General features: G+C 38.9%; 1 protein-coding gene across 1 annotated transcript; it reads right to left on the bottom strand.

The window, feature by feature from the left end:
- Positions 1 to 1,339: 1,339 nt before the first annotated feature.
- LOC104526497 (protein kish-A) lies at positions 1,340 to 10,643 on the bottom strand (the record flags this gene model as incomplete). Its single annotated transcript, XM_010169957.1, has 3 exons — positions 1,340 to 1,410; positions 4,622 to 4,656; positions 10,534 to 10,643. Coding segments are annotated over 3 exons (216 nt in total), but the record flags the coding sequence as incomplete, so codon positions are not given.
- Between the last annotated feature and the right edge of the window lie 6,000 nt (positions 10,644 to 16,643).

Genomic DNA, 16,643 nt, shown 5'->3' with positions numbered 1-16,643 from the left:
TCACAGCCAAGGGTATTTATTTGGCCTTAATTGGAGAAATCTATTTTTCCTGGCTCCGGATGAGAAAAGAGTTTTGGATGAGTACTTCTGATGGTGATTTAGATATGCAGGTGTATGTGAGATAATACAAATGTAATAACTAATAGTTCCTTTTTTCTCCTAAAGGCAGCGTAATTCAGATCTGTGAAACTAGTTTTTCAAACAAGAGTGACAACAGTTGCATACCTTTCAGTGTGTTTTATTGCCAGCTTAGCTCATTCTGATCACACACTTTTTCAGAAAAACAATACAGCTGACAGACAACTCTCTCAAACACAGCCAATAGGAAGCCTATAGTTGTCCGGTGTAAACACGTCTGTCAGGTATTATTAAAATAAATTACTAGATTACTGAAAGTTTGCAAAATTATAGGATAAATGATAATGGCAGGTATTAATAAAGGTAATCTAATCTTTGTTAATCATTAATATAATCTAATTTGGTTGTTTTCTTTAACCTTTAGAACACTAGGACATGCAACTTTCTTATCTGCAGACTCCTAAGAAGCTAACTGTTCACTTATCTGATGCAGAAACCTTGTATTGCATGCAACGACAGCGGCAGAGCCTGTAGGATCTTTTTGTCACAATACTGGAAAACACTGGGCATTGATTTACCTGAGACCTAGATCTATAGTCCAGGTTCTCAATTCCCACCCTTGTGCCTTCTCAGCAGCTAGTCTGACATCACTACAATTATGGTCCCTGCCTTTATTAATACCTTACGTTAAAAATCAAAATATTGATAGATTATACAAGCAATTACAAGTTTAGAAAACAAAAGCTGAAAGCAACTTAGGCGAGAGGTTGTATTTTTAATATGTGAGTAGAGATATCACAAAATGACAGGAATTGTTCAGACAGTAAGGACTGAAAAAGCTTTTGTAAACATATCCTAGAGTCACAATGTTCTTTATTCTTTTAAGAGTGGTCTTATTGGTACTGCTAGATTTATCGTTTTTAAGTTTAATTAAATAGGTCTATCAAACAAAAAATTAAAAAGCCTTTTCAACTGCATGGTGTAAAAAAAAAAAATCCCCTGAAACTAAGATATACAACAGACATCCTTTCAAGAGTTACATCAGGAGTGATTGTAATAAGTACATGTCATCTGGAATTAGTTACATTATGATCACTAATACTGTACATGATGGTCCGTTTGCAGGAGACGGGGGGGTGTCCACTAAGAGACAGGTTATCCAACGTGCGAGAGATTTGATGATGCTTTCCCATCTTTTCCTGGCAGAATTCCTTCTACCCTCTGCTTTTGGTAGCAGGACACAGGCGACACTCTGTAGTTGCTACTGTACAAACAGAATGCTGAAAGCCATCACGACACAGCACACAGCCACGTAGGGGCTCTTCCTTTCACCTGGGGAGGAGATTAAAAAAAAGCAAAACCAAAACAAACAAATATTCAAGCATGCAAATTAATATTCAACATTTCTAGCTGGAGAAATGCTATTACAACTACAGTTGTGTGCTGAGGAAGAACGTGCATGGGCGTGGGAACTAAGATGTAGGGTAGGATATATTGCTACGTAAAGACAGAGCTGGAGGTGTTTGCTTTAAGCAAAGGTCAATACAAGGACTTCTATCCCACTATAAAGGTTTTTTTCTGAGATGCATTTTCCAGGAAAACTTTTTTTTTTTTTTTTTTTTTTTAGAAAAAAGAATATATTGCAGCTATCTCTTAGTGCCAAAGAGAGTCAGGAGGCAGGGATCAGAAAGGTGATCAAGACACCAACTCTTTTACTGGTTCTGTTCCCAGTTCTGGCTAAGGGCTCTCTCTGCTCAAAAGCGGTTTGGTGTCAGCTGAGAAGAGGTGTACCTCGATGCTGTCTAGCTGTGACAGCTGCTATATGCACCATGCATCTTCTACGTATGGTATCATATGGGAGCCAGTTAACTGGCTGGGGAGTTCACAGCATCCCAGACATGGCCAGATGCCTATCCTTTTTCTTTGCTAGAGAGACATAACATTGTTAGCATGTGGAGAGGGTCTGGTCCACAGATTTTCAGGTTAGTGATAAAAATGGTCAACAGATTACAGAAGTTGCACAGACAATGTTTATTTCTGAGTCTTTCAAATTAGTGTTACAGTTTTCCAGGGCAGACCATAGATGAAAATTAAGTTTACTTCATTAACAGATATATGTTAGTAAATTGAGGAAGTTCTATTCCTACCTACCTGCTCCAGAACAAAGTGTTACAGGGGTCTCTTGTTCACTATGAAAAACAATGAATCTTACCTAGGGAACTGTAACACAATCAGGGGAATATTAGGAATGTTAATCAGACTGATGATGATTTACATGGGCACTTTATTTAAATAGCCAGGTGTTTTCACCCTTCTACTTAAGAATTACTCTTCATGAAACCACTGGCTTCTCTTTGGAGAGCGGGGAGTCCCCTGTGCTGGATGGTACTTCCAGTCTACAAAAGTGTCAGGAAGTGCTAACACAGCAATGATGCTTTAAAGTGGGAAGATTCCCATTTTTATGCATTCAGAAGCATAAAGACAGAGGTGGAGCTGTTTGCTTTAAACAAAGTTCAATTTCCTTTTGCCGTGCGAGGTCTTTTGTCTTACTATAAACCATGTTTTCTGAGATGCTGTTTTCAGAGAAACATTAAAGAAAAAAAACCTGACAAGTCTCCCGAGTCTAGCATTACAGTGTAATCCTCAGGAAAAAAAAAAAAAAAGAGAAAAGAAGTCTGTTTTACCAGCAGCACCTTCAAATACAGGAGAAACAAACTTTCCATAGCAAAATAAAAATAAAATACTTGTAGTGACACCTCCCATAAACAGGAGTGCCTGCCACAATGACATTATGAGATGTTGTCATGATCTGGCATATATTTAATTAAACTTCAAATAACTGAATGAATTAATGTCTGCAGTTTCACATCTGTTCAAAATAAATTTTTGAGGAAGTCCACCTCCTACAGTTAGGAGTATTACAATTTTCATATGGGTTACACTTTCCTGCTCTTAATTTTCTTAAAAGAGAAATCACCATGTGGCAGCATTAAACATCATTTTGCACAACTTTGTAAATATGTAACCACTTGATGGTTATTAAAATCTTATGCACATGTGAAAAGGTTGTTTAAACACTGTGCAAGTTAAATGTAAAGGAAGTCAGTAGGTATTTTCATTTTTAAAAGCCTACACTTTCTACATGCCTTTGTGATTAACACAAATAAAATGACAGGAATCATCTTCAAAGCCCCTGGACCACTGTAGATGTAAGTTAAAAAGAAATTAGTGTTTTATATGAAAAAGAGAAAAGGAAGCAGCTCAGTATGGGGCACAGGAGTACGTATGTTAACGTTACTACATGATGGGAAAGCAAGACTATGTTCCAGATGAACTGCAGTTCTTAACCTTATCAAGTTGTCAAGGTCCTCATAAAACCCTGTCTGTATTCTTTTAAATAGTTTTTTAAACTGTTTCCTGCACATAGCTATTAGAAGAAATACACTTGCATTTAATTGACTAAAAAGAAGACGGTAAGGTAAGGTGTTCTCTTCAATCTTGAACAAACCTTAATGCAGCTGAATTTTTAGGTTTGTTTTAGCTGGTTTAGCGCAAAATTCACTTCTGACAGCTGCCACCTTGCCAGTATCTTTCAATTACAATACTAAAATTGGTTCTGATACGTCTATTATCTAAATGGGACAATACCTGCAATCATTTTAACAACAGGTCTTCACAAAAAAATGGTTTTTGCATCAATGCTTTTTGACATACTGAAAAATGTATGTCATGCTCCTTTCAAAGCCTGAGAATGCAGAAAAGGGAACCATGTATTTTTCCTTTAGGTTCAATGATGAGTAGGAAGATCTAGAATTACAAATTCAATGTTTCTGCTCTGCATTAAAAATGCAATTTGAAGAACACTGTGATGGATTTATAATTAAAAAAAAAAAAAAATCTTGGATATACCTTAATGCCAAGATTGAACTCCTGTTGCATATTCCCATTTCCTTCTCAAAATAAATTCAGAGTAAGGATTAAATTAAATATAAATATCAGTGTAATGGGAAAATGTCTAAAATCAGATAGAGCTGATCAGCCTCCATGTAGATGCTATTTGACACCAACAGATTTGCATAATTTAAAAGTGCACAAAAGCTAACTAAAGAAAGGAGAGGAAAAAGACATTTGTGATCAAACAGAACCTTTCTGCATTATGAATTCCATGTTGGTTTATTACTATAAGGCAAATATCTGGCTTTTGTCAGTAGTCCATTAGAATTTCAAATAGACAGCAGTTTATAAGGAATAATTGATTTCTTTGTATGTTAATAAGAAGTATGTCCTCGGTAATTTCACATAGTAAAAATGCAAAAGGTTTGTGCCAATATAACATGACATATATGAATTAGAAAATACAGACTAAGACAGTCATACCCTGCACCCCCACCCTTTATATTTCATGGAGGTGAAACCTGCATTTTTTAAGTTAGCGTATGAGTATGGGTTTCATTGCTACATGGAAATATTATCTTAACAAATAATGTATACTCTAGATAAAGCACTGGTCTTAAAGATTTCAAATAAAAAAAAAAAAAATTACCAATCCTGGCGCATTTCCAGAATATTCCCAATAGCCTGCGAAGATAAAATAAATTCATTAGTCTCTTGGTTTAATGAAATAATTGAAATCAACTGATTTTATTTCCTCTGTGCCAAAACAATCAAAATAAACCAGCTTGTCAACCTGAGAATATTCTCAACATCAGAAAAGAGCAGATACCTGCACAGAGGAGTACAGTCTATGAACTAAGTGGCAAAGTTCTTTCTAAGTCTAGCAAGGTTTTTTGCATGTAAGAAAAACAAAGATGCATTTACTCAGACTGTGTTCCAAATCTAAAGATTTCACCAGAATTTCTACATTCTACATTAGAGTAACCCAGAGAGAAAATTATGTAAAGAAAAAAACCAAACAAACAGAACTAGGAAAATACTGGTAGGAAATACCAAGAGGCCTCCATGTCATTGTATACGGGAATCCTTTTACGTTAAGCTTCTGAAGCAAGTTTTCCTGCAGGTATGAGAGATTATAAACCTGAGTAATTTAAATTTAATGCTTAATAGTCTCCCTTTTGTATTTCCCTCAGCAGAAGTAAATAAAAACGCCTTTTCTAGCAGAGCACACTCATAGGTGTAATCTGATATGGAGTACTTGCATTGAAATAAATAACAAAACAATTCTTCAGGTTTGTTTTTACGCTTTTACCAAGGTTTACCTTGCTCACGTCTCTCTAACGCCACTTGCCCAGGATGTTAAATCTCACAAATAAAATAACAAAGGAGGAAAGCGGGATTCAACTGTTCAGAACACATCCAAAGGATGTACAACCATGTATGCCATAAATTTATGATTTCTCTGTGTAACTAAAATAATTTCATACTGACTGCTCAAGAGGAACAACAGCAGGGACTGCTGAGGAGGAAGAGGGGAAGAAATACTGAAGCATCCTAAACTAGAAGCCAGATTTCAGCCTTTTAAACGTTGGTCAAAGTTGTGTTGAAAGCTTGTCTACAGGAAGGTTGCAATTCAGTAAAAACATCTGGATTCAGCTATATTGTCTATTTACAGATTTATGGACTGAACAACCTTAATTATTTTTCCTCCTTCTCCTGATATATTTATCAACTTCAGTCTACATTATTTGTGGGGTTGTATCTACTACCTGCTGTGATGGCAGTTCTCCAAGTGCTTTTACACAGTGCTCTGAACCCATACCCACAATGGTTTCATTATCTGTTTTCCCCCTTTCTCGGACTCTAGCAATTTCCTATTTTTTTCCTGCTTAAATGCAGACAGGTAGTTTTGGGCCACTTGCTCCTGCGTAGTCCCGCAGTCAACGTATCCTGTACTTCTTAAAAAATGTCTGTGCTACTTCCTATTTTATGGTCTTAATTCACTTCAGCATCAATCCCTCTTTCTTTTATTTCTGAAACAAAGGTCTAGTGTGGGGCAGGTGAGAACCGAGTGGTCCAAGAGACAGCAAGTGACTGAGGTTTTAAAATTCAAAGTGAAATGTTTTTTGACCGATGTACCACCTGATGACCAATTTATTGCAAACAGCATTCGAGCAATTTTCATTTTTAGAAAACAGGCTTTTTCATTTGTGCTTTACATCGTTTTACTTCAAGCCATAAGTATTTCTGTATAGTCAAAGCTCATTTTTACTGCTTTCATTTAGCTCCATAAGCAGAAGTAATAAATGCTGCACGGAGACCATCACACTTTTCCAGGCTAAGAGGTCACACAGTAAAACAATCTGAAGACATCTATGTACTTTTTGAAGATGCATGCAGGTAGAGAGGCATTCATGTGTTAAATCCTATAAAGTAAAATAGATAGCCCCATAGCACTGTGTGGATGGTGCTTAACAATTGACACTGTAGTTACTTTCTGTAAAATGAAGATTTACAGATTGCAAGCTGCAAAACCAACACAAAAACTTCCACAGCCAAGCATCTCATGTTGCCATCTCTCAAATATTTGCCCAGGAACTCAAAGAAATAAAACATAATAGTCCTTTTCATATGTGTATTTGAAGAATCTTACCTGGGTAAAAGAATATCAATTCCTTCAAACAGTCTGTAAATCTGTTAAATTTGCCTCACAATCTCAGCAAAGGTATTTCTGCACTTTCTATTTTTTCGACCATGGGTAACAATGCACTTATACTTGAAGTACTGTACATTGTACCTAGTCCTGGAAAACCCCCTTCAGGGTGAAAATATGAGCACCTCTCCTATGAAGGCAGGCTGAAAGAGTCGGGGCTGTTCAGCCTGGAGAAGAGAAGGCTCCGGGGAGATCTTATAGCGGCCTCCCAGTACCTGAAGGGGCTACAAGAAAGCTGGGGAAGGACTTTTCATAAGGGCAGTTAATGACAGAACAAGGGGAAATGGCTTTAAACTGAAAGAGGGGAGGTTTAGATGAGATATTAGGAAGAAGTTCTTCACTGTGAGGGTGGTCAGACACTGGAACAGGTTGCTCAGAGAAGCTGTGGCTGCTCCTCCCTGGAAGTGTTGAAGGCCAGGCTGGATGAGGCTTTGAGCAACCTGGTCTAGTGGAAGGTGTCCCTGCTGATGGCAGGGGGGTTGGAACTGGGTGAGCTTTAAGGTCCCTTCCAATCCAAACCATTCTATGATTCTATGAATTTTCCTTTCTGATGTGGGAAGTACAAAACAGTTAGAATATGGGTTTCAGCAGCTATCCTTCCTGCAGTGAGCAATTTACATACTTTAAGTCACCACTGACACAAGGATTGACAAGCCTTCCAACAGATGACAACAGCACCTATTTAAAAGGCTTGTGCTGCTACTGGAACAGCTCAGTGCCACATAGTTTGCTGCTGAGCAAAAGCAAACTCAAATCTGGATCTTCTAAACAGCTATAATCACAGCCTCCGGATGAACTGGGGAGCTCAGACTGGAAGAAAAGCTTGCACAGGCCTCCTAGTCTCCTGAATCTTTTCATTACTTTTCATCCCAGGTCCATAACACGCACCTCTTCAAGTCGAAACCTGTTTGACCGTTACAGAAACGATGCTGCCTTGAATGAATCTGCTCCAAAATAACTCCTCCTGAAGCAACTGCTCAAAGTTAACTGCGCTGTTCCTTATTCTCCCCTTCATGTTAACCTTCACCCTGGTTTGGATGCAGGTGAAACGTGTCAGCCTGGCTTGCATTACCTGCTGTTTTCTGGCAGCCACAAGTCAAACGTGCACGCACTGCTACATATTCCTGGCTTTCAGCCTTAATGTTAAAAGCCCTGATCATGAAAGTGGTGTTGGTTATCTGGAGAACAAAAAAAAACCCCAATAATGGAACCTAGTAATATGAGAAAGGGTTAAGTGGGGTGTTCGATGTGGCTGCTAGACAGGGAATGCTACAAAATGCAGCTGCCATGTGTTTACCAGGACAAGCCCACTGCCACTGCAGGAGGGAGTGTGAGAGATACCCCACTGCAAGGCTTATGGCAAGTCAAAGGAAATCTCTGCTGCATATAAGCTAAACATATCTTTCTGGTTATCAGGGAGGAGAGAATTATGTTGTGGTATGCATTCTCCTCTCGTTAGCATGAGACAGTAAATCTCCACTTGCTTTCCCAACCTTAAATGCTGTTGCTTAGGACAAAGCACATGGAAACACTCAAGATGCGTCAGGGAAAACGAAGGTTTAAAGTTCTGTTTGGCTTGGTAGGAAAACGACACATTTTGGCAGAAGTCAACAGCATGAAATACAGTGTTAGGAGGATGGGTGACATCACTTTGCAACACAGTCTCTCAACCAACAGAAACATCTTTCTTTACTTACTATCAACAGATTTATATCTTCACCAAAGTTACCACTCAGTCAGAAATACAGTGAATAACTATCAACATCTCTCCTCTCTATCACTTTAATATTTTATTGCTACTCTTTTATGCTATTAATTTTGAGCAGGAATAATGAGGTAAAAATCATCTCTGTGGTAAAATGAAATATCACTAGAATTTATTTTATCCAGTATGTCTAGACATTTCCATTTGAGCATGGAATATGTTACTGAAAAGGGACAAGGGTTTAACAGCATATGAGCTCCATGTAAACATCTACCACTCAGGAAACAAATTTCATTGCTTCCAGGCCAACGTTTTATTCTCCAGTACAAAGTAGTCTACATACATATATATAAAACAAAAATAAAATAGTATGTCCAACATCTATATAAATACAAACCTACAGATCAAACGCCCAACTCCTCCACTGTGTCAGCACCCTTTGAAAACATTTTATGAAGAGAGTTCTATTGTACTCCAGACAGATTTGCCTCAAGAATAAACAGAGTAGCTCCAGATTAAAGGAAATACTCTTTGCCAAGAACAGCACTAAAATTTTAATCAGTAAAATAAATATTCTTACTTCTTACTGTGTATACCTCATTGACTATTGTGTTATCTTCCACTAGCAGACACTCCAATTCCCCCCACCTCCCCTCAGCCCTTCATGAAGTCACCCTTTCTTTCCATCTTTACTTTTATCAAAAGAAATCTCTCATGTCAGTGGCAACCTCATGGCCCCGTATGAAAGGACACAAGCATTGTCATGTTAGAACTCCAAGCTGGAAAAAAGCTAGTGTCCTCTGGGTATCTTACATTGCTAAAAGAAAACCTGTGTGACAAAATGGCAATTCCAGAGGCTAATGCAGGTTTTCGGAAGACAAACACTCGGTGGTTCTTGGTAGCAAGAGTCTACTTAAAACTCAACACTTTTTCTGAAAATTAAATGCAGAAGTGACAGAAGATACTTAGGGAAGAAAACATTTTCTTTAACAGCAAATGATCTAATGGAAAAAGTGGACAAATCGAACACCCAGCACTCAAAACTCTGTCTGTTTTTTTCCAGCTAGAACATAACCAGCTAGAATTACCTCCTACTTCTATAAATATTATCTCCTTTGTATTAACCTTAGGTGACACATTACTGAAATACTACGGACAGTCTCAGTGGTTTCTAGGTCAAAATTGCACAATCATTACTTTAAAACCACAGCATTTAAATCACAGTTCTGCATGCTGCTGATTGCACCCAACAACCAATCACATTCTTTGTAGCACAAATAAAACTGGTAACCCAAAATGGGAACGAGTATTAACAGCGCAAGTGAGGTACAGACTTGGCTCCATGGCTGTCCCCATCTCCCACAGCCCATAAAATTGTGCTGCCAAGCAGGGGAGAGAAGAACTCTCTTGCATCAGTATTGGCCCTGCAACACCAAGCACATTCCAGGAGAACGGGAGCACAGAGGAGAAAAACACTGTTCACCTAGGAACATATGCTTTAGGACTAAAAGTGAGAAGTGAAGTTATAGTGGCCAAATGACAAAAAAAAAAGGTTAGGTTTTGTAAACCTTTCAAAAATTTTTCAATAAATTCCCTAAAGAATACAAGAAAACGATTTAAAGAGACCACAGATAAGGATAGCGTTGCTTATTTTAAAAAATAGTTTGAATTTCTTTTTAGTTACAAACTACTGCTGAAGCAGTTTCAAACTCGTACTTCCAAAATGCCTATTTTGAAAACAGACAAAAAGACAGCTTCTGCTGTTGGGTTTTTCCTATCCAGCCTTAAGAATAAAAAATAAATTATTACAGCAAGAGCTACGTGTAGAAAAATGCCTTATTTCTGTTGCTCATGTCTGTATCCTTCATAATCATCTAATAAGAACGTTGCAAGTTAGAAAATAACTAACAAAGAAGGATTAGCTGGCTTTGTTAGTTAATAAATTCTTACCAAATATTGCAAATAAGTGCTTGCAAATACCTTATTGCCTGCTACTGTAAGGTATAAAGATTTCTATCTTTAAAGATGAGAGAAATTTTTCAAAATCGGATTTGTATTATCACACATCATTAGGAGATGCTAAGGGTAAAACATTGCAGTTAAAAACAAACAGCTTGTGTATTTTAAGAATTATGAAACATACCCAGTTTTATTTTTGTCCAGTAAGCTGGGAGCCAAGGATCTGATATAGGCACATGTACATATGAGCAGCAAGATGACAGTCAGTAGACTCTGAAAGTTGAAGATGGCAGACTACGGAAGAAAATCAGAAAAAGAAAAATTACATCTTTGCAGTACAAACCTTCCCTCAGTACATGAGCTGCAGAAAATCATTGATCCCCCAGACAACACCCATTAAGAACAACAACTCCAGTGAGCCAAAAACTCTTTTGAACAGCCTGTGGCACACAATGGTGGAAGAACAGTTTTGCCTACTCAATCCATCCTGTGAAGGGTAAAGAAATAGCAGGCACAACGGTAACCTCTCAGTTTGGCTCCCAGGCACCTGCTCCAGCCTCAGTCTGTGGAAACCCGTTAGCAACATGCTGAGAGTTACAGAAAACAGATGCTCCCTCTCAGCCAAGAACAAGCGTAACTGCGGTGTGCATCAACAGAATACTGTGATGGTGATGAGGGTGGAGGTGAAAAGTATTTGGCAACTAAACCAGTGGCAGCCAAGACAGAGAATAACAAGAAGTATGTAGAAGGATTGTTAATACACCGCTTTATGAAGACTACACCCAAAATTCAACAGATTTGTAGGAATATATATACAATTAAACCCACCTGAACTATGAAAAGGTAACTGATTAATTTTATTTTCAAACCACCTTTTGATTTGAAATTTAAAAAACCATCTTTACTATAAATACATTTTTTGAAGTGCTAATTATATGGAAAATGCTGGACAAATGAAGGACATGCCTTAGGATGGAGAAATAAAAAACTATAGTTTGATAGTCAAACTAATCTGCTACTGGCAGTAAGAAGAAACGATTCTAGAGAAACTGCTACAATATCTGGTTGTTTGCTAAAGTTTAAAATATCAGTAAAATGCAGTCAGTGCATCTCACAAGCATTTTTTTTTTTAAACTAAAGTCTGACTCTTGTGTTGCCAACGTGTTCTTTAATCATTAACTTATGAGCAATTACCATTGCTTATGTGAAGCAATCTTTTCCAGAAGTATAAACATTATGGGGGGACAGAAGGTACTCGTGTAAGGACTGCTGTAACTCCATAACCAAGTACAAAATCTGGAAGAAAGATGGTTGATGCTGATTTCCAGCAAGTGCCACGTCACCATTCCAATAAAAAATGGATCAGCGACATTTTTTTCCCCCCAACAGACTCACTGGATTTTTAGTAGAAATATTTGCTTACTAGTCCTTTGTAGCTTCTAATAATTAGTCCCAAATCTGAGACTTAGATTCTTCTTACAATGTGAAAATAATCTAGCTGCATGAAGCATCTGTAGTTTTGTTTTTTTTTTTTTTTAACTATTATTATTAATTTTTGTAAACTTAGCATGTCTCAACTGACATTCTGGTCAACTGAACAGCACCAGGTAATACACTAGGCAACTGCTGACTTCAAACAGTCTCATTTTCTCTTTGCTTAGTTACCCTCATTTGCAAATTCTATTTAGTCTGCACTCCAAAAAAATGGTGAAGAAAATACAAAAAATTCACTCTTTGTGAATTACACAGAGTCAAGGCTGTTTCTGCTTCTCACACCACCCCACCAGCGAGTGGGCTGGGGCTGCACAAGAAGCTGGGGGGGGGACACAACCGGGACAGCTGACTCCAACCAACCAAAGGGATGTTCCAGACCATATGACATCATGCTCAGCATATAAAGCTGGGAGAAGGAAAGAGGGACATTCAGAGGGATGGTGTTTGTCTTCCCAAGTAACCGTTACGTGTGATGGAGCCCTGCTCTCCTGGAGATGGCTGAGCACCTGCCTGCCGATGGAAAGTAGTGAATGAGTTCCTTGTTTTGCTCTGCTTGTGTACACAGCTTTTCCCTTACCTAATTAACTGTCTTCATCTCAACCCATGAGCTTTCTCACTTTTACCCTTCTGATTCTCTACCCCATCCCACTGGGGGTGGGCAGGGAGTGAATGGCTGTATGGTGCTTAGCTGCTGGCTGGGGTTAAACCATGATGACACTGCAGTTTCCTTCTTCAAGCAGAACTTGGTGAGATTTAACAGCACATCAGAGTGCCCATTTCCACAGCCTGAGGCACACCTCTTTTGATTTATGTGCATTTTCTTCCTATGTCGCAACATTCTATGTTTTGAAGCTCTGATAATCAAATTTCTCTAAATAAAGGGGAATTATAATATAAATAAGAGCAATTTTATAAAAGAAAATCACAATATTTCAGTTCAGTATTGCACTAACAGAAAATTAAGAGAGAAAAATGAGAAGCTCTAGTATAAGCAAAGCCACTGGAACATCCACCACCCTTCTGATACTGAAATATAAAACCTTGTAACAACAACAACAACAACAACAACAAAATAACCTTAGCTTACGTAGATGTCTCCGTAAATCATATGAAGAATACTGAAACAGGCAAACAACTGGCAGACTGAATACCGACATTAGACAGGGCTAGATACACAAACTAATTTAAATACCTAAATTAACGGGGTCCAACAGGCCACCCGTGGCTGGGGAGATGCCCGTTAAGAAGGAAGAACGTAGAGAGGCTCAATGAGCAACTGAACAACTCTGCCTCTGCAGCCTGTCTGAGAGATTTCAGCATCCTGGAGGGCACGCCCTCCAACGCAGCACGAGCTGTTGCAGTGGGTGCACTACTCTCCCTTTCACTTCTGCCCAAAGGAGAAGCCCTCTTGCATCAGCCATCCTTCTCCAGCAGCAAAATTCCCAATTCACTTCCCTCATTCCTCATGCTCTTTCTACGACAATAGCTTAAGAGGTAAAAAGGGATAGGCTGAAAATGCGATTATGAGGACGCAGAGAGCAGGTGGGAAGTGGAGAAAGGTAAAGAGTAAATGGCAACTACACACAGCGGGTGAGACGCGGGAAGGTTTCTGCAATGAGTGAGAAAATAGAGAAGGGGCATTACATGAGTGGAGGGGTGACCCAATACCCAAACCCAGCCCTCAGGTCCTCAAGGTGAGACTACCTGCTTTTCTCCTGAACCACAGCATTTGCCAAATCATGTTTAATTTAGTCTTTTAGATTAGCTAGCTGAGCCATCACCTCTGCTCTACCACGTTGTAAAGAATGGACAGATTAGTAACAAAGGACTACACGCTGCCCATCATTATCAGTAGACTCTTGTCTACTGCACCAGGCACAAGCTTTTGCCAACTTCAGAAACCGGGGAACTCTTAATTGCCCCCGCAGAGACAACTCTTACAACCTACGAGAAGCAGCGTCTCCTGGCTCCTGTGGGTCTAGGAACGCGACGGGGCCGGATCCAGGAGTGACTGCCTCTCAGCAAAGCCAGATACTCCCTATCAACTGATTAATTTGATCAGTCCTCTGGGAGAGACAGCTGCTCTCGACATCTCGCAGCGCAGCGCCTGCCAGAGCTCGGTTCCCATGAATTCCTACAAGCTTTCTCCTGCAGCTGCTTCCCAAGGAGACTGGCGGTATCGGGTACTTCAACATACAAAAATGGCAGAAAGGCACACTTGCTTCCTCCAAAGCAAAGACTGTAAATGTATACTCATGAAATGTGTTGTTAGTCAATCAATAGGGGCAGTATATAATTGCTCTTTGTTGGGCTCTTCATATGTTTCTCCCGATACGCAGCGTAGGGCATCGCTGTAATTACAGAGGCCATTCCACAGAAACCTGCTCTGAGTTACACATTTATGTAATCCACTTTAAAAGGACAGACATGCATACTTTAAAATTTGTTTACAATTTTAAACTGGAAATGGAAATTTATTTCTCAAGTCGATGGCTTCACATTTCACATCAGTAATCCTTGTGGCCCAGCTGAATTTACAAAAAAGGGCAATTTACATCCAGCTGCTTGAACTGATGTAATTAAAAGCTGCTACAAGAGTCATACGTTACTCTGAATCCTTTTAAAAAAAAAAACTGCATTCACATACCAAGCTATTTGGAAAATGTCATAATATAGGTGGGTTGCAGTTCATTTGGTTAAACTGGGTTCCTCCAATCCAAAAGTAATTAACTGGAATTTTTCAAACATGTTGACTGGTTTAATGTAGATCCCATGAGTCTCATTTCCATTATAAAGAAATTTCAGCACATGGAGGAATTGATGCTATCTTTTAGACTGCGTCCACATGCTGATGAAAAGACAACTAACTTCCCCAGACTCAGACTGCAAATGCAGAAAAGAATCAGCACTTGTATTTCATTCTCGTTTTACACGCTTGTGTAATTAGACATGCTGAAATTGTGTACATTTGCGTTTGGCACATTTCTGACACGGTGGAAACACCGTAGTAGTTACATTCTGTGTTACTCAGGTAATTACACTTCCCCACCCTCCCTCTCCCGTGTGCTCTCTCCAGGTAGCTGTGCAGCACTATCACATCACCCGCAGCAATAAGGAGGTATTGTATTCAGCAGAACTTGCAAGAGCAAGTTTTTTCATAAGTCGTTAGAAATTTAAGACCAGGGATTCTCACTTTGAGAGCTACATGCCCAAAGGCTCTTTTAAACCCTTTCCAAAATTAGGAAATCTATTCCTTAAAAAAAAAAAAAAGCCTCAATATTATTTCCTTGATCATACTGTATCTTAGTAAAAATAATTCCATACGACATAGCACAGAAATAAAGAATGAATACTTTTCAAAGTTTTCTTGTGTCCAGATTAGTAGTGGTGGCATGTATTAGAAATACTCATGGCAAATATACGGTAGTTAGAAGACAAAATTACAGCTGGAGGCATTTGAATGTCTCCCATCCAAGTCTGCATCTGATCAGCGTAGCTGTCAGCACAGAGGACACTGGGACAAAACAGGGAGCTAAAAGGAAAGGAATGGTCTCCAGTTGCCCCTGGAAGATGCCATCACAGAGCCCGCTACTCAGGAGCAGCAGACGGTGCAACAGCTCCTTTATCTGGGGTGAGGACAGAGGGACAGAGGAGCTTGTGGATGGAGTAAGAAGAAATCTATGGAATAGTATGTGGTAATTTAATATATTTTAGTAAGTGTTGATTTAGAGTGAAAAAATTTCCTGTGTGGCTCAGAAAGGGAATCCTGATGAGCTGTAACCTGATTGCAACCTGATTATAGAGAACGTTGTCACTCCTGCAATTTAGTCAGCATCACATTTACTACACCTGGGGAGAAGGAAAAAAAAAGAAGTTCAGAGCTCTGGTTATCAACAACTCTTGCACTTTTTATTTAATTCAATGTGCTGAAAGGAAGGGCACACTCAAGCGACTGTCTGAATTCTTAGATCACTGGTAAATGTGTATTCAGCAGATATAACCAGAAAGGGATGCATTGATTCTAAACTCTTTTCTACAGTGAAAATAACAGCCATTTGGTATTTATCTCTGTACTTCTTACTTGCTCCATCTCTCCCACATTCTCTGTTTCAGATACTGTTTTGTTCCATGTCCTTGCAGACAGCACCACGGAATTATGAACCACTTAAAGATGCAACCCTTGGGTAGCACTAAAATAAACTACATCATGAGTTTTGATGTAACTGTGTATGTCATAGAAGGACCCGCTGAATCTCCCCTTGCCTCATGTACTTCCATTTAAAATAAACATCCTGATATCACAGTTCTAGGGGAAAAAAACATGCAGGAGGAGAACATAAACCCTGTATTATCATCCCTCTGAGTTGGTAGAAAGCCTAAATCAAAAGCTCTCCCTGTTTATCTCAATAGACTTAACACTGAAACCAAAGCTTAATCTTCCCTAGGCTTCCAGTATTTATAAAACGATTACTCTATCTCTGCCTGCAGCCTGGCCATGATTTCATCTCTGTGCGCTACAAAAACCAAGGCTGTGGTAGTGCCAGCAAGTTGTTAAGCCTTGCCACACTTGTTACCATTATAATAATCAATTCGTGTGGGCAAACACAGATAAATTACTGGAATATTCTAAAGAAACGGATAACTGCATTTGTGTAATATGCTCCGGAATATACCATCCCTCTATAACAGTTTTATTTTCTTTTTTCCTCCTCAATATTATAAAATTGATGGATGATTATGTTCTCTGCAACCAAAGAAACAAATGCTGATATCCAATTGTTCAGCTGCCTTTCTCATATT

The sequence above is a fragment of the Antrostomus carolinensis genome, unplaced genomic scaffold (genome assembly GCF_000700745.2).
Source record: "Antrostomus carolinensis isolate BGI_N321 unplaced genomic scaffold, ASM70074v2 scaffold22366, whole genome shotgun sequence".
Taxonomy (NCBI): Eukaryota; Metazoa; Chordata; class Aves; order Caprimulgiformes; family Caprimulgidae; genus Antrostomus; species Antrostomus carolinensis.
This window is presented reverse-complemented; position numbering and strand designations above follow the sequence as displayed.